General features: G+C 54.4%; 1 protein-coding gene across 2 annotated transcripts in view; it reads left to right on the forward strand.

Moving 5' to 3' along the window:
- The window catches only part of ITGA11 (integrin subunit alpha 11), a 126,988-nt gene extending 105,470 nt beyond the window's left edge, over positions 1-21,518 (forward strand). The window contains exons 18-30 of one of the 2 annotated variants that reach the window (XM_060097100.1): positions 420-530; positions 3,955-4,040; positions 5,627-5,834; positions 8,232-8,330; positions 9,891-9,967; positions 11,687-11,776; positions 12,574-12,664; positions 13,937-14,050; positions 14,253-14,339; positions 15,634-15,744; positions 15,842-15,937; positions 19,236-19,349; positions 20,036-21,518. In XM_060097100.1, the coding sequence (XP_059953083.1) occupies positions 420-530; positions 3,955-4,040; positions 5,627-5,834; positions 8,232-8,330; positions 9,891-9,967; positions 11,687-11,776; positions 12,574-12,664; positions 13,937-14,050; positions 14,253-14,339; positions 15,634-15,744; positions 15,842-15,937; positions 19,236-19,349; positions 20,036-20,107 (1,356 nt within the window). In that variant the 3' untranslated portion in view covers positions 20,108-21,518. The remainder of the gene's footprint in view (positions 1-419; positions 531-3,954; positions 4,041-5,626; positions 5,835-8,231; positions 8,331-9,890; positions 9,968-11,686; positions 11,777-12,573; positions 12,665-13,936; positions 14,051-14,252; positions 14,340-15,633; positions 15,745-15,841; positions 15,938-19,235; positions 19,350-20,035) is intronic. The other variant, XM_060097101.1, reaches the window with a different exon arrangement.
- The last annotated feature ends 379 nt before the right edge of the window (positions 21,519-21,897 follow it).

Here is a 21,897-nt window from a genome sequence, read left to right on the forward strand (position 1 = left end):
CTAAGAGGCTTTGGAGAGAGGAGGATTGACATACAATCAGATAGTTTGGATGCCATGTAAGTGTGTCAATAACAGGTCTGAACAGAGTGTGGGGATGAGGTGCTGCCTGGCTTCCTAGAAGCCAGGGTGTTGGGGACACAGGTTCCCAGCCTTGAAGGACAAGCAGGAGGTGGTGAAACATGCAGGCAGAGGGGTTGGCATATGCTGAGCCAAGGGCCCTTTCCAGGAGCAACACTCTCCTGCTACGGACCCATCTGGGAACCTCCGTGCACTCACGGATGCTAAAGCTCCATGGACTCATGCTCAGGGCTGATGAGGCAGCTACCCTCCCAGCTTCGGGAGGTGGAAGTTCTCTCAGTGGTCCTGGCCGTGACACGGATGTTCCCTCTGCCCTCGCCCCGTTCTCATCTCCCACACAGGACACCGCTGACTACGTGAAGCCAGTGACCTTCTCGGTCGAGTACTCCCTGGAGGACCCCGACTATGGCCCCATGCTGGATGACGGCTGGCCCACGACCCTCAGAGTCTCGGTACGTCCTGGCGTCCAGGGCAGCAGCTTTGGCACACACCCCACCCCCACCCCTCGCCTTCTCCCAGAAGCCCAGGCTTTGTGACAGGCGCAAAGGAGTTCTTCCCCTGCCTCGCCTTCCCACCTCCGGCCCTGCAAATTCCCAACAGGCTCCTCCCCTCCTTCCTCATGACTCGTGCTGAGCAATTTCTTGAAGGTAAGGACCCGGCCTTCTCCTGTGCAAGGCTCCCGTATCCCCAGCAGAGAGTGAGCCCGGAGTGGGTCCTGAGATTCACAGGACCCAAAGGGACCTTAGTTCTCAATCGCCCACTTCCCTCATTGACAGACGAGGACACTGGAGGCCAGAGAGAATGATTCAACCACTAGAGCCTAGTCTGCGCTGGTTGAATGATCGACTAGTTAACAAACAGTCCTCCTAGCCCGCTCCAAGTCTTCCAAAAATAAGTACTTTTAGCCTCATCATTGGCTTTGCACCCCCCAAACCCACCTTTTCTAATCCCTGGCTCCAAGGGCATCAGAATTTTCTGGTATCTAATATTCAGATGCTCCCTGTATCTGCAACTCCATATAAATCCCACACAAAGAAAACGTCAGACAGTTATCCATTCTGCCTGAGCTGTGCTAGGAGAGCAGGCAAAATAAACCCCAGGGATTTAGGAACAACTTTCAAATATACCACAATGCTCTTAAGACCGTGACCTACGAGGTCCAGCCTCTGAGCAAGTGTCTCTTGAGAATTATTGGGTTGGCCAAAAAGTTCATTCGGTTAATGAATACATTGTTCAATGAAGCTCTTCGTGAAAGTGAAAAATGCGTCTTTTATTTTTACTTAAAACCAAACAAACTGTTTGGCCAACCCAATATATAGAATCCAGCCAGCAAACAACAATTTCAGAATTACTCACATGCTTGCCTGTATTTCTCCTACACAAAAGAACTGTGTAGTCAACAGCAAGGCTTCTGAAAATCCCCTCTCTGCTCTCATTCTCCCCCATCAGCCCCCTCAGCTCCTCCCTCTTCCCAGAGCTCCCACATCCTACCACCCACCCCTCAACCTTCACACCTTCCCTCTTCTCCTGATTCTGCATCACAGATGTGTAAGAGAGGCTGTCTGAAAATGCAGTTCAGGAGACGGGGAGATACTGACCTGGCAAAGCTGGAATCCTCGTTAGTGAGCCAGGAGAGGGGGAAAGCTGGGTACCCTGAATCTTAATATTTTTCCCATCACAGTCATCACAAGGCCACTACAGCAAATGAATGAGTACATGTCACTCATTCTGTAAGCATGTTGAAGCCCATGATGCAGATGAATGTGCAGGGCACTCTCTGCTCTGATGCTGATAATACGGATGCAAGGTGGTGATAAGAGTCATAGGTCAAGTCACAGATGGGAGTAAGCTCAGAGGAAGTGTCATCAAGCAGTCAGATGATAGGTCAGGGGGGACTTTCTGGAGGAGGTAGCTTTCCCCTGGACCTTTAGAATAGACGTGAGATGGGGACGATGGGCTTATTCCAGGAAAGCTGACAGCATAGCCAAGGTGTGGATGTGGGAACAAGCAGGGTAAAGGGAAGTGTAAAGCAAAGATGAGAAATAGAGCTGAAAAAGTCAGTCTGGGCATATTACCAAGGGCTTTGGATAACAGCTAAATGTCTAAAAATCTTGTTAAAATGGATTTCTAGCCCCCAGCAAATTAGAAACATTCTTCCCATCTCTCTGCTACAAATTCTTATTTAGCTTCTCCTCAATGCCCAGCACTGTTCTGGTACCATAAAATCTTGCCTCTTGGGGGAATGAGCCATTCCATACAGTTGAGTGTAACAGTTGCTTATCATGTTAAATTATCCCTTTTAATCAAGTGGATAGAAATTTTTCTGAAGGTTATTATATAGTTTTCACACTTGAACAGTATGCTGGGCGGGCTGGGGCGTATTTCATTGGAGACTTGAAATCACCAAGATGAACACGGGTGCTAGAATACAGTGAAGCCCCCAAGGGCTTCCAAAGTGTCTAGAGCTATGTCCTGGCATTGAATGCCTCGCTTTGCCCTCCTTCATATGGCTCTGCTGTCTTCCTTGCTGGCTGCTTCGAGCTGCAAATCCACCACGTGATGGGGAAGCCAAGGGGCAGGCTTGATAGAAACGTGTCTGAAATAAGAGCACGTGGATCTGAGTGAGGGCCAGGGATCTCCCCTCTGAGAAGTTAGTGAATATAAGGTACGCCTGGCCTCTCCTGTTTCCCCTCCTCTGGTTCATGCTGTGCTCCTGGTGGGGACAGTTTCACTCCTCAGCTCCAGGCTTGAACACCCACCTACCTGCTGAGCCCTTCTCCCTGGATGGGCCACAGGCACTTCAAACTCAGTGTGCCCCAAACAGATCCCCTCCACTTAACCCCTCCATTTATAAGTGAATGGTGCAGCCACCCTTCCAGACACTCAAAAGGAAACTTGGCCAACATCCAGGACCCTTTTCTCCCTTTTAGTCCTGATGAACTCCAGGTCCTTCTGCTCTCACCTCTGGGGTTCCTACTCTGTTTCCCCCCACACACACACACCCACTACCACACCGACACTATCGTCATCTCTTGCATGAACATTGCAGCAGCCTCCTTAGCAGTCTCTCTGCCTCTACTCTTGACCCTTCCAGTCCATCCACCCACAGCAGCCAGAGGAAGCCTTCGATATGTGGGTCTGGGAGGACACAACCTCAAGACCCTGTTAAGACATGACCCCCCCCATCTCTGCATCTCCTGTACCCCTTACTACAGCAACACTAAATAGCCGTCATTCCCCAAGCTTACCATGCTGCTTCATGCCTCAGGCCCTTTGCACAGACTCGTCCTTCCTCCCAGACTTCCCTCTCCCTCTGGTCCATCCAGCTAACTCAGTCATCCTTTGGAACTCTGACCTACTGTCGTTTCTCTGAAGCCTTCTCATCTATGGGCCAAAGTAACTGTTTCCTCCCCTCTGCCTCTTCTATTCCTCATACAGATTTTTTTTTTGCACATTTCACACTATAATTATTTGTTCACTCACTCATCTTCCCCATGAGCTGAGAGCAGAAGCTGTGTCTTCCTCATCCTATATACCCAGTACCAGAGAGCTTGCTCCCCGCAGTAAATGATCAGTCAGTGTTGACTGACACTGGGTAAGTGGGTGTTCTGTTCTAGCAGCTCAGCTAGGAACTGAAAGGGACCTGAGAGGAGTTGAGTTTTGAGCCATGTTCTAAAGAAGGGACTGTCTATGCCAAAGCATGAGAAAAAGCAGCATGGTGCTGTGAAAAAGGCAGAAAAAACAAAGCCTGGGTCTATTGCCGCGGAAAGAGGAGCTGGTGTGCTGTGGAGATAAGGGATGGCCCACAGCAAAGATGGGGTCTGGAAGCTCTGGGTGCCCTATCCAGCCACCTATACCTGCCTCTCCCTGGCCCAGGTACCCTTCTGGAATGGCTGCAATGAGGATGAGCACTGTGTCCCTGACCTCCTGCTGGATGCCCGCAGTGACCTGCCCACAGCCATGTGAGTAGGCTCCTCCCCACCCCCACACTGACTCCTTTCCCTTCCCTGCTGCTGGATCTAGGCTCCCAGGGCCCTGGATGACAATCCTGCACATGCTTCTCCTAGGCAGCGAGGACCAAACACTGAACTTGGAGCATGGTTCTAGCTCAGGCTCTGCCTCTAACTCCTGTGTGACCTCAGGCAAATACCTTGCCCTCTCTGGGCCTCCATGACCTCCTCTGTGAAATGAATACTGTTAGTCTAATCCAACCTCCTCAAACTTTGTTTAGAAAAGGAATCCTTTCTTTGGAGCCTGCACTATAAAACAGATAAAAGGTGGAGACTAAGGACCTAGAGTTCTTGGTGTTCATTGTCTAACCCCCAGACTAGATGACTTCTAAGGTCCATGGACTGACCACTTGGGCTCAGTACTAAGGAGATTAGCAGAGGATGAGCAGGGTGCTCACAGTCCCCTGGAGGAAATAAACTGGCAGGGCTTCCCTGGTGGCTCAGTGGTTAAGAATCCGCCTGCCAATGCAGGGGACACGGGTCCGAGCCCTGGTCCAGGGAGGTCCCACATGCCACGAAGCAACTAAGCCCGTGCGCCACAACTACTGAGCCTGCGCTCTAGAGCCCACGTGCCACAACTACTGAAGCCCACGTGCCTAGGGCCCATGCTCCACAACAAGAGAAGCCACCGCAATGAGAAGCCCGCGCACTGCAACTAGAGAAAGCCCACGTGAAGCAACAAAGACCCAATGCGGCCAAAAAAAATTAAAATAAAATAAATTTTTTTTAAAAAAAGAAACTGGCAGACAAGGAAAAATACTGATCCTATTTCAAATTTATGTAATATGTTTTAAAATAATTTATGTTCAGCTTTTATTCAACTATGAAATGATTAGATAGAAGATACATATACAATAAATGGAAATAATACAACACTACTATATATAAAAATAGATAAAAAAACAAGGACCTACTGTACAGCACAGGAAACTATATTCAATATACTAACCTATAAGGGAAAAGAATCTGAGAGAATATGTGTGTGTGTGTGTGTGTGTGTGTATACATATATATATATATCTGAATCACTGCTGTACACCTGAAACTAACACAACATTGTAAATCAACTATACTTCAATAAAAATATAAGTAAATAAAAAATAGGGGCTTCCCTGGTGGCGCAGTGGTTGAAAGTCCGCCTGCCGATGCAGGGGACACAGGTTCGTGCCCCAGTCCGGGAGGATCCCACATGCCACGGAGCGGCTGGGCCCGTGAGCCATGGCCGCTCAGCCTGCATGTCCGGAGCCTGTGCTCTGCAATGGGAGAGGCCACAGCAGTGAGAGGCCTGCGTACATACATACATACATACATACATGAAATATAAATAGTACATCCAAACCTTGTAGAAGGATGAAGAAGCAAAGATTCTAACCATCTAGGCTAATAATCAGGCTTGTCTCCATATTGAGCTCTGAGCTTCCTGGCAGCCAAAGCCAAAAGGAGAACATGCTGATCGGAGAGGTGATACATGCACAGTGAGGTCTCCCCCTGCATTCCCCATTCCATGTGCCTGATTCCTGCTGGTCTCTTTCCCACAGGGAGTACTGCCAGAGGGTGCTGAGGAAGCCTGCCCAGGACTGCTCTGCATACACGCTGTCCTTTGACACCACGGTTTTCATCATAGAGAGCACACGACGGCGGGTGGCGGTGGAGGCCCTGCTGGAGAACAAGGGCGAGAACGCCTACAGCACAGTCCTAAATATTTCACAGTCAGCAAACCTGCAGTTTGCCAGCTTGATCCAGAAGGTAAGACCTTGGCAGCCTGCCTGGCCTGCCTGAGGGGAAGGGCTGAGGCAGGAAAGGAGGGGTCCAGGTAGGGGGCCCGGCTGCACGTTAGAATCACCTGGGAGCTTAAAGATACCTGTGTTCAGACTTCTCCAGGACTTTCTAATTGATGTGGTCTGGGTGGGGCCTGGGTCAGTCTGCTTCTAAAGCTGCCCAGGTGATGTCAGTGTGCAGCCTGGGCTGAGAAACATGGGGAGAGGGTGGTCTGACCCTTTCAGACCATGGAGAGGAATATCCTTCAGCCTGCGCCCTTGGCCCTTGTTAGGGGCACACACACACATACACATGCCCGCACGTGTGCACACTAGTGCGTACACACCCTCTGCCTACAGTTCATCCTCCAGGCTTTTCCACAACAGTCCTTCTAATAAGAAGGTTCTAATAATAAGAACCGATTTCTCCCCACTTTAAAACCTCCCATCATTCCCAGTTGCTTTCACAACGGATCCCGAACTCCCTGTGGTTGCACTCAAGGCCCTTTCTGCCTCCCCAGCCACACCTGCCACTTCTGCCCTCACCCCAACACTGGTAGTCCCACTGGCCCCCGCTGTTTCCCAGCGCACCTGCCCTTTCCGACCACAGACCTCTGCCTGAGACTCCCTCCCTCATTTCCTGAGAAGCTCCTGCTTCCTCGTGGTAACCCCTTACAACACCTGCTTACATTTCACCCTCACAACAACTCCAGGAGGTGGTGGCAGTCATCGTATCCCCCTTTACAGAGGAGGAAACTGAGGCACAGAGAGGGGTTAAGTGGCCTGAACAGGACCACACAGCCAGCAAGCGGCAGAGCGGGATTCCCACCCAGCAGCTGGCTCCTGAGCCCACGTTTCACGAGAAAGTATGGTCCCCACGCCACGCTCTCTGGGGTGGCTTCCTGAAGCCCCAAAAGGCCACACAGGGCCCCCCCGGCCCTCACAGCTCCCTGGCGCAGCCCTATGCGTGCTCTGTGGAAATCATCAGTGTCCGAGCGCTGCCCGTTATAACCCTGAACTCCCAGAGGGCGAGTGCCCTGTCTCAGCCACATCTGTCCCCAGGGCTGGGCCAGAGCTGGGCACAGAGAAGTCCCTCAAGACATGTCTGTTGAATAAACCTAGGACATCGTTGTCCTGTGTGTGTACTGGGGGGTCCCAGGTCCCCTCAAACACAGTCTCTGTCCTCACAGATCTCTGTGTCCACCTGGAGCCTGGGGTGCAGCACAGGAGAGCCAGCAGGGCCCTTCTGTCCTCACCTCCACCACCCCTTCCTCACTGGACTTGGGAGAGGCAGGACAGGCCCCTCCTCAGCCACACACAAACACACACACACACACACACACACACACACACACACACGAGGTGTTCCTATAGCCAGAAGGGGAAGCTGAGTGGAGTGAGGCCCCCGAGAAAAGAGGGGGGCTGCCTGCCGTGTCCTCCCTTTCCCCTCGGTGGGCCCCCAGTGTCCTCAGACAGACTTCAAGTTCAGTGCAAAGGACCTGAAGGAGGGGCTGTCAGTGCAAAGTCAGTCCCTCTGTCAGGCCCAGGTCCTGTTCCACGGCCCAGAGTGAAGACGACCAGCCCACCTGATGGTCTTTCAAAGGCCTCTCCTCCCAGAGGTTTTGTGTCTGTTTGGCTTTAGGGTATTTAGGGGAAACTGAGCCCCAAACCTGCATCCATCTCTTCCTGCTTCCCTGGCCCTGACTTTCCAAGACCAATCTCGTGCCTATTCATAACCCTAGGGGGAAGGAATCATGGGATTTTGTTTCTGTGACGCAGAAGGGCTTTGGAAACGTGTTCTGTGAAAGGCTGTGTCCGTACACACACAGGCGCGTGAGCACACACACGTGGCAGGTGGTGTGTGTAGGGCTAGCCTGCAGCCTGGCTCCTTCACCTCCCCGCTATCCATCCCCAGCCTGGGAGATGCTCACAGCTGGAGCTCAGCACACCCGCCTTCCTCTCCCCGACCCCAACCGTCCAACAAAGGGACCTCGAGCGGAGGAAGCCACTTGCTGGTGGTCTGCGCTAGTTACCTCCCGTCTCTGGGGCTCAGTGACCCCACCTGTAAACTGGATGATAAGTCCCACCTCTGGGCTTGATCCAGAGAGAATGACAAATCATATACGTGAGCGCCTGCCCACTCTCTCCACGACCCTGCACAGCTGAGCCTGTCCTCCGCCCCCGCACCGGGCTCCCACCATGCTTTGCACTTTCCGCACCCAGAGCCAAGCCGCACCCGAGCCTCCAGGGCCCCTGTGGTCCCAGGATCTGCGGCCTATGCTGCAGCTTCAGCCTGGGCAGTTGGGGGGCTGGGGGCAAGGGTGGCCCCCCTACCCGGGTCTCGGGCCCCACCTAACTGGTGCCCGTGATGCCCCCATCGCCCCAGGACGACTCAGACGGCAGCATCGAGTGTGTGAACGAGGAGAAGAGGCTCCACAAGAAAGTCTGCAACGTCAGCTACCCCTTCTTCCGGGCCAAGGCCAAGGTTGGGGCTGGGGTGGTGAGGGGAGGGAATGGGGCGGGGCGGGGAGGCACGGGGGAGGCAACAGAAGTGGAAGGGAACAGAGCGGAGGACTGGGGAGGGATGGAGAGGCCTGAGGGCGCCTTTTAAGTAGGTTGGTTTTTTCTCCCATGAAATGACCTTCAAGTGACCTAATTAGCCAGCCATCCCCAGGTCTGACAGGGCACCCCAGGAGAGCACCGGGACCCTCACCTCAGGGGGAATCTACCACTTCCACCCACCGCTCTCCCACCTCCTCTTGGCCATTTACCCCACTGTCCTGTATCCTAACCCGTTTTTTAAATGTCCAGCCTCTGTCATGGTGCTGTGCCTGGGGAGAGATGGGAAGAAAAATGAACGTTTCTTGAGCACCTACCATGTGCTTAAAAGTACATGTGAAAAGAGTGTAGGGATGGGAGAGGTAGACTCCAGACTGTGGGGACGTTTGCCCATCACCCCCGGGCAGTAGGCAGCCCCTGAAGGTTCTAGAGCAAGGGGAGACCTGACTGAGGCTGAGCTGCTTGTAGAGTGGGAACCAGACAGAGGGGAGCTTGAGGTAGGGGCCACCTAGAGAGCAGCAGTGTGTTCCCAGGAGCAAGGTCTGCAAGGCTGGGGGAAGGGGAGGAGAAGGGGGAGGGGGATTAGGGCTCCTGACAAAAGAACCTCCCCAGTGCGACAAAAGTCAGGATTGTGGTTTTTGAGGTGAGGCGCTGACGCACCCAGGAGCTCTTGGGTGAAGACCCAGGGGAAGCAGCACACAGCCCAAGCTTCCCCACCCGATCCTGCGGCCGCTCAGGGAGTAGCCATCCCCCACCCCGCACCCCACCCCTGCCACCAGGTCTCCTTGGCAAACCCTGTGAGGGTCAGACCTGGGAAGAGCACGAGAGGTCTGTGCAAAGCCCCAGTAGCACCACCAGGTGGGGCAGAAAGTAGCAAAGAGGGTCAGATGTCAAAGGGCACAGTCAGGGGACCCAGGCCCTACTCCTGGGTAAAGACCAAGGGAAACACCAGGACCTGGGCCGTCAGAGCGGTGGGAGGGCCGCTGGACAAGGAGACAGGTGTGTGACTAGCCTCTGGGTAGCCCGGGACAGCCTTCACCCTTCTCCAGGCCTCACACCTGTTCACATGCAAGAACAGGGGGTGCATGAGGGGGTCTTATCACTAGATTCTGGCCCCCACTTCCTGCGATGCATGTTGATGGCCATCTCCCCTTCAAGTGCCCCCCAGAAATTCCTGCAGAAAGAGTCTGAAGTTGGATTTGCTGCCTTCTGATTGCCTGTACTTAAAAAGGGAGGGGGCGGAGGTCTGGCCTCACAGCCAAGAAGCCCCAGCAGCGGAGCTGTTGACCTCGGCTGCTTCCCGGCCACGGCCCCTGAGCTCAGCTCACATTACTCCAGCACCTGGTCCTCCCTCCCCCAGCCCATTCCCTGCCAGCAGGGCCCACCAAAAGGTCAGGGGTTGGGAGGGGCGGGCCAGGGCTGGTGTGGGCAGTGCTCAGACAGGCAGTTCCCAGCCAGCCCGGCTCCAGCGACTTATTCCTTGTAGGTGGCTTTCCGTCTCGATTTCGAGTTCAGCAAATCCGTCTTCCTGCACCACATGGAGATCCAGCTCACAGCGGGCAGGTCAGGGCTTGCCCGCTCCTTCTCCCTCCCTGCTCGCTACTCCTGGGCCCTGTTCTGCTGCTGGGAACTGCCCCTGCCCACACCAAATCCCCCTCCAAGCCTTGTCCATCGCTGCCCTGCCTGGGAGGGGACTGACCCAGGGCCAACCTGCTGCCCACTGTGCTGCTGCCATTCTTCGTTCTTGGGCAGCTTGGATATAAATAATAATACCCTCAGCTTTCTACAGCATTTTATATAGCAATTATTTAAAAGCCCTACAGTTATAAAGTACTATGCACGTAATATCTCAGTCAGTCCTCACAGCAGCGCCTTAAGACAGGCAAAGCAGGGCTTATTCCCCACCCCACCCCACCCCACCAAGTTGCAGGTAAGAAAAGGAAAGCTCAGAGAGGTTGAGTGAATTTCCCAACAACACACAGCATGTAAATAGTACAGCTGGGAGCTAACTAGTTTTCCTACTCCTTATCCAGTGCTCTTTATGTCCTGGTCACTTCTCTCCCCCTTGGAAACTTCCAATTTTAAAAGACCTTTCCTTTGTGGGTCTGTCTGTCTCCCAGGCCTCCCAGAGGCAGCTTGCTGTAGGTTGACACCGTGAATCGCCCATGTCAGTAATAAACACACGGAGGTGAGGAGGAATTCTGGCTGCTCTGGAGCCTTATAAACCCTCCTGAGAACTTCTCCACACTGAGAAATAAACACTGCAGGCAAACCGAGCACCAACATTCCAACACACACACACATGCGCAAACCAGTCAGCAGTCACAGGAGTGCTGGGGATCAACACAGCGGCATGTGCCTGTATCCAGGTATAGTTAGCCAAACTGTGCACTCTGGTGGAATTCTCACTTGACATGAGGTGAAGTTTGTAAGATGTGTTGATATCTTAAGGCCTCCCTCTTAGAAAGCAGTCTGTTCTCACAGGGCAATGCACGCCCTTGCCTGCAGTGTCCTTAGCAGTGTGGGTGTTGGCGGGTGTTTGTGAGTTAGGCATATATAGGCAGGGGACACTGGGCATCTGGGTGTGTCAGGTCTCCCTTTTCTAACTAAGCACCTATCTGGGGTAAGTTTCCAAAGGAAATCAAACAGTGTATGTAATGAGCAGAAATCATACCTTTTTTATGTCTAAATGATCTGCTCTGGTAGTTCATGGTGCTCAGAAGTGAAGGGAAGCATATTCAACAAAACTTCCTCTAATGCCTCTGAATTTCACTCTCCGGCCTTTTCAAGGCAGCATAGCCCCCATGGGAGCTGGCGCACCCCTAGTCAGCTCAGGGGGGGTCGGCTCAAGGGTCAGTAAATGCTCTGCTGTGAATTCCTCATGCTCTTCCCCTCTCTTGGGCAGACCCTTGCCCTGGAGGCGTCACCTCCCGGGGCGGGGGCGGGGGGTAGGTAGCACAGGATTTGCCCGTCTGACAGATGAGGAGGGCAGACAGGCCGCTGTGACCAAGCTGGCGCCGTCCTCCCAGCCTCCAACCCAGATGTGCTGCACCCAGAAAGAGGGCAGGGAAAGCTGAGGTCTCCAGGTCCCCTGCCTCCCCGGCCCCTCCCCTCCCGGGAGACACCTCTGATGACCCCCCTGGCTGGCTGCACTGGTGCAGCAGACCTAGATGCACGGGGATGCTCCTTCTCAGCCTGACTTGTATCCCTCCTGCTGCCCTGAGCTGGGTGGAGGGAGGGCTGCCCCTTCCTGACCACAGGAACTGCCGGCTCTCCTTGCAGTGACAGTGACGAGGAAGAGAGCACCAAGGAAGACAACACGGCCCTCCTGCGCTTGCACCTCAAGTATGAGGCTGACGTGCTCTTCACCAGGTGGGCCGCGGCCCCAGGGCCCTCATGCTGAGGGACTATGGGAGGCAGCTGGGTATGCCCCTGAGAGTGCACCCCCCTGGTCCATGGAGAGGAGGTGGCGTCAACATGGGGGAGGAAGAGATACAGACCTGGTCCCCAGGGAGCTCCCCGCAGTGGGGGAGGGGGAGGGCTGGAGCAGCAGGCAGTATCCACCCCAGGTGCAGGCTATAAGCGGAGGAATGGTCTGCAGAGAATTTTAAAATAGTAAAACCTGCTAAAAAGTTCATCTGCATTTCATTACCACTTTGCACTAGCAATTCTAAATAGCATCAGTGAGAAAATGCTCCTCCCTGCAGGGCAGACTGCTCCCACCGCCCACCCACCTCAGTCTGCCAGTGGTCCCCAGTGTGCCCCCTGAGAGCTCCCAGGAGGGCGGAGAAGTCAGGAGGTAACCACAAACAGAAAGTTCGGGCCCTCCCTCAGCCACCACTGGAGGCTGGAACGGTGCACAGTGGGCAAGTTCATGATCAAAAGAGGCCATGCCCCTGGGCAGGAGGCAAGGGCAAGGGTGGCAAATAACTTGCTCTTCTGGTTCATGGCCATCCACACACTAGGCAGACATTGCTAATTGATCTCAGAGTTTATTCCTTTTGAGCCTCAGAATCCTTCCCAAGACAGCACTCCCAATGGACACAAGAGGAAACGTATTTGCTGTGGTCTAGGGGGAGGCAGGCGCGTGCCCACACCCTCCTTCGTTCGCTTATCCATCTAGCCTACACTGACTGAGCTCATGGCGGCCCTGTCCTCTGTCCCTGCAGGAGCAGCAGCCTGAGCCACTACGAGGTCAAGCCCAACAGCTCGCTAGAGAGATACCATGGCATTGGGCCTCCCTTCAACTGCGTTTTCAAGGTTAGTCTGGAAGGGAGTCAAGCAGACAGCGAAAGACAGGAGCTGAGGATCCCCCATCTCGGAGGGGAGGAATCTGGAATCATTGCTAGCGCCTGGGGTTCAGCCTCAACCCTGCCACCCATTCACTGTGTGACTTTAGGCAAGTCCCTTCCCCTCTCTGGGGCTCTCAGTCGTCATCTGGAAAATTATGGGGCTGAACTGGGAGGATGTGTCAGTGAAGATTAGGTGTAGCTGCTTATAATTTTTAAAGTATGAAAAAAAACAGTGATCTAAATGCCCTGGGGTTTATTCTCTCCCGTAAAAGAAGTCCAGAGCTGGCAGCTTTACAGAGTCATCCGGGATTGGGTCTCCTTGGGTCTGTTCCACCATCCTCAACATGCAATCATCAGCCTATCAAGTTCACCTCATAGTCCAAGGTGGCTGCAGCTCCAGCCATCACGTTATCATTCCAGGAAGAAGGAAGGGGAGAAGAGCAGACCACACCCCTGCCTACTAAGAAACCTTGGCAGTTCCTTGCACTTCCAGTTACTTCTCATTGTCCAAAACAGTGTGATTCAGCTGTACGGGAGGCTAGGAAATATGCCTTTTTGTCTTGCTTTCTGTCACTAAGGAAGGAGGGAGAATGAGGATTAGGAAGCAGTTTAGAGTCTCTGCCATGGTGTGCCCCAAGATCTCCCCAGCCCTGAACTGCTGAGTGAGAATTGGGAGCAGGTAGACAGCTGGAAACATGCAGATGCCTCAGTGGCTCATCCGAGAGAGATTTAGTAACCTGCCCAAGGCCACACAGCTCATCTGTGGCGGCAGCCCCAGGTTATGTGCTCAGCCTTTCTGATTCCAAAGCCCCATTTGTGATCACTGTGGCTCTGACACCAAATGTGTCACGGCTAGAATGTGAACCAACACACACTCACTATTTACATCCTGCATCAGTTACTGATTATTTCTCACAATAAAGGAATTGCTGTCACCATCTCCACCCCGACCTCTGTCCAGCACCACAGCCAAGAGAGGGTGAAAAGGGAAGTGACCCTTGCTGTCAGCCTCATGGCCCCCTAGTGACCCATCCTCAGCCTCCAAGAGCCCATCCCTTTCAGTTTTCATGCAGTTTCATCCTGTATCCCCCGGCCGAGATCTGGAAGAGCTTTGGAGCATCTACAGTGAAAAAGCCAGGGGGCTTGAAGGGGCCTGGCTGGGGGGATCGCCCCGTGAGCCTCCTCCTCCACCCCCCAACTGCTGCTGGGTGTACTGACACCTCCCCCACTCTGGCCACAGATCCAAAACTTGGGCTTGTTCCCCATCCACGGGGTGATGATGAAGTTCACCATTCCCATCGCAACCAGGGGCGGCAACCGGCTGCTGCTGCTGAAGGGCTTCCTCGCTGACCAGGTATCTGTGCCCTGGGGGGCCAGCACAGGGGAGGGGACAAACATATCCCTAGGTGTGCCCCCAAGTCCCCAGACCTCAGCTCCTTCTCCCAAGCCCAGGGCCAGCCGGGCCTTCTCTGGGCAGAGGAGGAGAGAGGACCATGTCTGGGACGCCGAGTCTGCCAGTGCTGGTGGTGAGGCTGGTTGCGTGTGTCCTCGTGCAGGCAAACACGTCCTGTAACATCTGGGGGAACAGCACTGAGTACCGGCACGCCCCGACGGAGGAGGACTTGAGTCGTGCCCCACAGCTGGTGAGTATCCCCTGCGCCAAGAGCCCTGGGGGATGAGGAGAGGGGGCTGCCTGAGCTCCTTGTCCAGTAGTTTGTCCAGAAGAGCTTGTTGAGCACCTCTATGTCCCAACCTCAAACCGAAAGGACACAGAATAAGGAAAAGATACTTTTGCCCTTAGTGAGCCTACCATCTCACAGGAGACATGGGATTGAGTGTAAAGAAGCCAGGTAGCGAGGCTGGGATACGTGTCAAGTGAGGGGCAGTGGAGCAGACAACCTCGAGTAGAGAAGCAGGGGTCGTGGACTTGCCTCTGTGCCTAAAAGGGCCGGTAGGATACGGACAAGCAGAGGGAGGAGGAAGGAGCAAGACCACACGGGGCTTGTATTGGAGACACTGACCACATCACCTGGGGCCTCCCTGCCCCCAGAGATGGAAGGCAGCCCAGCTCCCACTCCTGAGGCCCTCCCCAAGACATCTGCTAGTGTCCAGGTTTCTGTTCCCAGGGCTGCCTCTGTCCCCACATACCAATTTCTGAGTGTGCCTTCACTATTCCTTACCCAAATAAAAATCTTAGCTATTTTCATTTTGTTCATTTTCAAGTGCCTCACACAAAGCATCTTTGGAGTGTAGTGCACTTTACTGAAGACTTGAACTTGGGTGGGGTGAGGTGGCTGCGAGGGAGCAACACAAATAAGTTTAACCTAATAAATCCTAATTATTTGATGATTTGTTTGGGTTTTCTATTAGGACGGTATCATCTGCAAGTAATGATAGTTTTAGTTTTACCACTCAATCCTTTTAAATTGTTTTTCTTGTCTTATTGCTCTGGCTATAAGGGCAATGGTAAACAGAAACGATGACCATCTTGTCTTGATCCTGCTTTTAAAGGGATTATTTTTAATTTTTCATTATTAAATGTGATACTTGCCACAGGCTTTTTAAAATAAGCACCCTTATTCAGATTCAGGACGTTCCCTGGGAGTTTTTATCATAAACAGAAGTTGGATTTCATAAAAGGCTTTTTTCTGCATCTGTTGCAGTAATACTATCATTTTCCCTTTAATGCATTTGTATGGTGGTGACCTAACGTTGACCCAAAGTTCTGTTCCTGAAATACTCCCAGTTATGCACAACTTCAAGTGGAGCATCGGATATACCGTCCTTACCTTGTCCTCCACCCCCATCCCCTTCCTCTTCCTTGTCCTCTGCCCCTCCTACCTCAGGAACAAAGCTCCACTTGGTCAAGCTGGGCAGCTGAGCCATCTCTATGGTGGCCAAGCCCCTGCTCACCCTGAGACCCACCTTCTCTTTCAGAATCACAGCAACGCTGATGTCGTTTCCATCAACTGCAACGTGAAGCTGGCCCCCAACCAGGAAATCAGTTTCCATCTGGTGGGGAACCTGTGGTTGATGTCCCTAAAAGCAGTAAGTAGAGCCCCAGGGGCCAGGCTAGAGGAGGCAGGTGCTGGGGAGCCTCCCCCGGGGGAGGGGCCAGAACCTGACAAGGCCTCTGATTACACAGCTCAAGTACAAGTTGATGAGAATCACAGTCCATGCAGCCTTGCAGAGGCAGTTCCACAGCCCTTTCATCTTCCGCGAGGAGGATCCCAGCCGCCAGGTGAGTACTGGGAACCCTGCAGACCTGGGCCCGGGCCAGGCCAGCTTGGGGAAGGGTCGCCCCTTCCCTGAGAGTTTTCCTACTCCCCCTGTAGGAGAGAGATGGACAGGCCTGCCAGCAGTTAGTGCAGCATCAGAGGCGAGGGAAAACCGAGACAAACAGGCTGTTAGGGGCAAAAATGGGGAGAACAGGGCCAGAAATAGGCATTGGCGCTGTCCCTCGGAGGCACCAAGCGCTGCACCTCAACAGCCCCCGGAGGCGAGGAAGGAGGGACACCTGCGTATTTTACACTAGAGGAAGCGGAAGTGCAGCCCAGGCCTGCCTGCCTGCCCGCCTGCCCACCTGCCTCAGGGCGGCAAGGCTGGGTCTTGACAGGCTGGCAGCCTAAAACGGCCATCCAACCCTCCCCTCCACATCCATCCGCGCCTCAAATCTAATGAATGAAGTCTGCTGCAAACTAAAATTGTGAAGACCGAGGGATTCGAGCTGTCTCTGAATTGGAACTCCTTTTGAATTGAGTAAAACCAGACTGTCTCAGATCAAACTGGCTTGAATCAGGGTCCAGGAAAGGGGTGAGGCTCCATGTGGTGCTCTCTGGGAAAATGAGAAATTGGGTCTTGAAAAAAAGGCGGGTCCTCTGGAAGGAGCCGGGCGTCTCGGGCGTGGGACGCTGCTGCCCTCCACTGGCCACATCCCCAGCCCTGGCCTGGGCTCCGGCGAGCGTCCTGTACCAGATGCGCAGTCACCCACCAGCCCCACCCCAGGAGACACTGGAGAGCAAACTGGGCCTGGTCAGGAAGCCAAACCTCCATAAGACACAAACGTCGATCCCAAACAGCGTGTGGGTGTGCCAGGCAGAGGGGGAGCAGGCACAGAAGCCCGAAGCAGCATTCAGCAGATCCACCCCAGGAGCTGTTTTATTTGTTCATTCTTCAGCATTTGTCGGGTGTTCATCCTGTGACTCAGGCTCACCCCCCAGATGAATTAGGCAGACAAGGGGGCGAGGACAACGAAGTGTGGGTGCAGTCTGGGGGTGAGCACAGGTGCTGGCATGGGGGTTGGTCAGAGAAAGCCATGTCCAGGGAAGGCTTTCTGGAGGAGACGGTCCACTTGACCTGAATCTTGAGAGACATGTGGGAATTTTCCAGGCAATCAAGCGAGAAGAGGCATGGTACAGACACCCCACGCACATACAAACCACCCCTTTCTCCACACTAGTCCATCTGTCATTTACTAGTTTAAGTGATTTCTCCTTCCACTCCCGCTTCCCACCCCCCAAAACCCCTCTTATACTCTCTGGATGCCTCACTTCTCTTAGAAAGCCAGCAACCCCAAATTTGAGCCCCTGTTGCCTTGGCTCTGTGCGAGGTGCTGGTGTGGGAAGGCGGAGCCAGGTCCCAGGCTTCAGGGATGGAAAGAGCATAGAAGGGACCTGCTGTTGGTGGAGCCCTACCTATGTGCCAGGCGCCGTAACAGACACTTCCCATGTTACCCTGCTTACTCCTCACAGCACTGTGAGGGGCGTCCCCACGTCCATTTTTCAGATATGGAAACAGAGGCTGTGTGAGGTAAGGCGGAAGGGGAGCAAGCTTGCCTCAAGGTGAAAGCGAGTCACTGGCCAAGCCGGGCTCCGCCATGCTGTCATGGGTGCGTTCGTTCAGGCTTTCAGCGTGTTGACTGAGCTCCTGCTCTGTCCCAGGCACTGTTTCCAGCACTGAGGGTAGAGCAGTGAGCAAAACAGATAAAGCCCCTGCTCTCCCTGGAGCTGACACTCTAGACGGGGGTGGGGGGAAGAGTCAACGAACATAAATACATACAATGTCAGTGGTGAAAAGGTCTGCCCAGAAAAACGCAGGTGCATAAGGGTGGAGACGAGGGGTGCTATTTTATACAGGGAGACTGAGGAAAGTGTGTAAGGGGACAGCAGACAGAGACCAGAAGAAATACAGTGGTGTCATGCAGCGAAGGGGGTTGGGGGAGCCCCACCAGCAGAAGGGACAGCGATGCAAAGCCCCAGCAGCAGGCGTGTGCTGGGCGTGTTGGCAGCCGGGTGGCTGAGGGCTGGAGTAGAGAGAGCAAGGGGCAGAGCAGGAGATGAGGCCGGCGAGAGAAGCAGGGCCGGAGGGTGCAGGGCCTTGCAGGCCAGGACAAGGACTCTGTTTTCCACTCTGAGGAAGATGGGAAAACCTGGAGGACGGAGCAGAGAATAAATCCCCTGCCTCTGGCTACTCTTCCAAGAACAGACCGTAGGGGGCGAGACACAAGCACAAGGGGCAGCTAGGTGGCTGCTACGGTCTCCAGGTGGGAGATGAGGGTGCTCAGTCCAAAGAGGTAGCCTTGGTGGTGGCAGGAGTGGCCACATTCTGGGTGTTTCCAAGGTAGAGCAGGTAGACTTTGCTGGAGTCCACGTGGGTGTGAAAGTGAGAGTCAGTGACCCATACAAGAAGCAAGAGCAAGGAAGGACAAGGCTGCCATCTGCTTTGAGGGGAAAGATGTTGAAGGAACAGGTTTGAGGGTGAGGAGTGAGGTCAGGAGTTTATCTGGGGACCTGTTAAAGATGCCAGGCAGGCCGAGTAGACAGTTGGATATGAGTCTGGAATGCAGTGGAGAGTCCAGGTAGAAGGTAGCAATGTGAAAGCATCAGCAGGCAAAAAGGTGGTTACGGCCCTAGGACTGAGTGAGCTTCCCCGGGGCTGCGTTAGGGCTCTCATGGCCCTGGGCACTTCTGCTTTCAGGGCCTTACTCCATAAACAAGGTTTTTTTTTTTTTAAGTATTATTTTCTGACTTGGTCTGTATAAAGACAAATCCAGACAAGATTATATTTTTTGATTCTAACTTTAAAAGAGATTAGAACATTTCTGTGGGCCCCTAAAAGCACCATGGACCCTGGACGCCATGCCCACAGTGCCTAGTCCATAAGTCAGCCCCGAGCTCACCAGAGCCATGGGACACACCAACATTTAGGAAGCAGCAAAGAGAGCAAGAAAGAGTGGCCCATGTGGTAGAAGGAGGAAAGCAGGGAGAGTGGAGTGGCCCCCGGCCCAAGGCAGAAAGCGTCTCAAAGAGGAGGTGGGATCACTTGGTCACTTAAGTCAGGTGTCTGCTGCGCCAGGGCTGGGAGCTCTGAGGCCTCTCGGCAGGCTGGTGCCACCCGTCCCTTCAGCATCTCCCTGAGGAAGGGGATGCAGCTCTCCCACCAGGTGCCCGCTGTCTCCTACCCTCCTGCCCCTCCCCAGGCTGCCACCTGGGCCCCAGAACAGTAGCGCTGTTGACCTGGCCTCACCCCTCACCTTGCAGATCACATTTGAGATCTCCAAGCAAGAGGACTCACAGATCCCCATCTGGATCATCGTGGGCAGCTCCCTGGGGGGCCTTCTGCTGCTGGCCCTGCTGGTCCTGGCACTGTGGAAGGTGAGGGCCCCTGCAGGGTGCGGGTGGGGGGCAGCATCCTGGCTGTCCAGGCCTGGGGCCTCCGCCTCTGAGCTCTGTGGCCAGTCCCCATGTTCTCCTCCGCGTGGGAGCTGGGGCCCACCCAGCCTCCTCCCCAGAACTTGCCGACTCCTCACCACAGCAGGCAGATGGGCTAGGGCCACCAGAGGGTACTCAGCCTACGGCTCCAACCCTTTTGTGGGTCCCTCTGAGAACCTGATGAAAGCTAGGCTTCCTCTGATCAGAAAAAAAGCAAGCACACACAGCCACAAAATTTCTCCAACAATGTCAAGCTGTTAAGAAGTCCCCCAAAAGCCCTTCTCTGTCTCTGAGCCTCAGGCTAAGAACCCCTGATCTCAACGTCCTCCTGTTATAGATGAGGTGAAGGAGGCCCAGAGAGGTGTTGACTAGGGCAGCGTCAAACAGCATGACTGCTTGCCTCTTGACACAGGCTCCGTCCACTTGGTTCCAGCCTCCCTGTCACCAATTAAGTGGCCCGTTGTGCAGCCTGGCGGTGGTAGGGGAGATATGCAGCATGAGCTGGGGTGTTCAGGGAAGGCTTCTGAGGAAAGAAGCCTTAAGAGAGTGAGTGAAGGGAGAGCAGGAAGGGGAGACAGGCCTTGTCCGCCCTGCCCACCCCTGAGATTTCTCCCTTTGCCTTCCCACAGCTCGGCTTCTTTAAAAGTGCCAAGCGCAGGAGGGAGCCCGGCCTGGACCCCACCCCCAAAGTGCTGGAGTGAGGCTCCGGGGGAGGCTGTGAGTTGATGGGGGCCAGGACGCGGGCCCAGGCAGTGTGCAGGCCCATGGCCCACCGAGCTGGGGTGGAGAGGACACCGGCTTGCTTTGCACTTGACCTCATCTCCTGAGAGACCAAGTCTGCTCCCTCTGAAAGGAACTCAAGTCAGTTTTAAGAGGGACTGTCCTACTGGGAGCCATGGCTCCTCCAACACAGATCCCTAGGGATTTAAAGGGACCCCCCCCCCCAAGGTACACCCCAAAGCCGCCCCCAGGCTCTGTGGGGGCATTTGCTGCCCCCATCACTAAGGTGCTAGAAATTCATCATCACCCCATGCTCAGAAGAAACCCAGAGGGGAAGACTACAAATGCAAACCCACTCTGCCCTCTCCAGACCTCTAGTTCCAGTGGGACCTAAGGGGACAGCAGATCTGCACTCTGCGCTGTCCTCCCACCCCAACGCTGTCCATGGCTCCCGAGTCTCCTCACCCCTTCCCCAGGCCGAAGATAGGTCCCCGGAGAGCCCCCTGCCTGAGGGGCCCAGCGGTGACAGCTGTTGGCCTGGATGAAGACAGACTCTGGGACGCGGAAACTGTGATGGACGGGCAGCTGGGACCTAGGAGACTGGGCACCCACCAAGATGCGGAGGTGGGCGGGCTCTCCCGCATCCCCACCGTGCGTTCACACTGACCACCGCCCACATCCCCTCCCAACACGCTCTCGGCAGCTGCAGGCCTGCCGCTGCCACCCCTCCTGCTGCTTTTGTTCCTGGGAGCCTGGCGGAAGTGTGGATGACGCAGTCCCCAGGCTCCACGTTCCCACTTTGTCTTCCACCGCAGCCTGTCCCAATGCGATGGCAAGGCTGCAGGCCGTGGGCAGGGGTAGAGGTGGGGGGCATCCCCTCCCTGCATCACCCCCTCCACACACACACACACACACACACACACACACACACACACACACACACACACACACACACACACACACACACACACACACACACACACACACACACACACACACACACACACACACACACACACACACACACACACACACACACACACACACCCTCTCACGGCCTCCCATCCCTCCCTTCCGACCACCCATCACCCGTGGGGGAGAAGGGCTGGGATGCACTGGATAAAGCCGGTGCAGGAACCCCCGGAGGCTGTGCAACCTTGGTGGCAAATGTCTGATCTGCCAGCCCATGGGACAAGTGGTACTACCAATGACAGCGCCCCGAGGACAAGAGGCACGCCTGGTGCCCAGCCGAGTAATTTATGCCTTAACCTTGTTTTGAGGTAGGAATGAAGGGGGGATACATCAGAGGCGTCTGTCCCCTGTCACATAGTACGACCTTTACTGTCGTAAATATTTTAAAGAAATTTTTAAAAATACAGTGTTTAAAAACAACTAAGAGGCTGCCATCCGTTTTGTGGGCAGAGCATGTCCTAGTGAGCCACACTTTTTGAGGACAGGAGGTGGATGAGGGGCTCCCTGCTTCTTTCCCATTGTCTCTAGATGTTTGGAAGGGACTTGTCCACCCTTTGCTCCCCACAACATCCCCTCCCAGCGGCTGCCTGGTCTGGGATGGACATCTCCAGTGATGGAGCACTCCCTCCCTCTTTCCCTCCCTCCCAAGCCCACCTGTTCCATCTTTGGCCAGTTTAGATGGTTGAAACCCACATGTCACTGTAGCTTCTACCCCTTTGTTCCTGCTCTTCCCTCTCAGGCCTCCCAGATTTCTCTAGGCTGGCATCTCAGTGCTGACCTTCAGACCCTGACTTCTAGT

This window comes from Mesoplodon densirostris, chromosome 4, assembly GCF_025265405.1.
Source record: "Mesoplodon densirostris isolate mMesDen1 chromosome 4, mMesDen1 primary haplotype, whole genome shotgun sequence".
In the NCBI taxonomy this organism is placed as follows: Eukaryota; Metazoa; Chordata; class Mammalia; order Artiodactyla; family Ziphiidae; genus Mesoplodon; species Mesoplodon densirostris.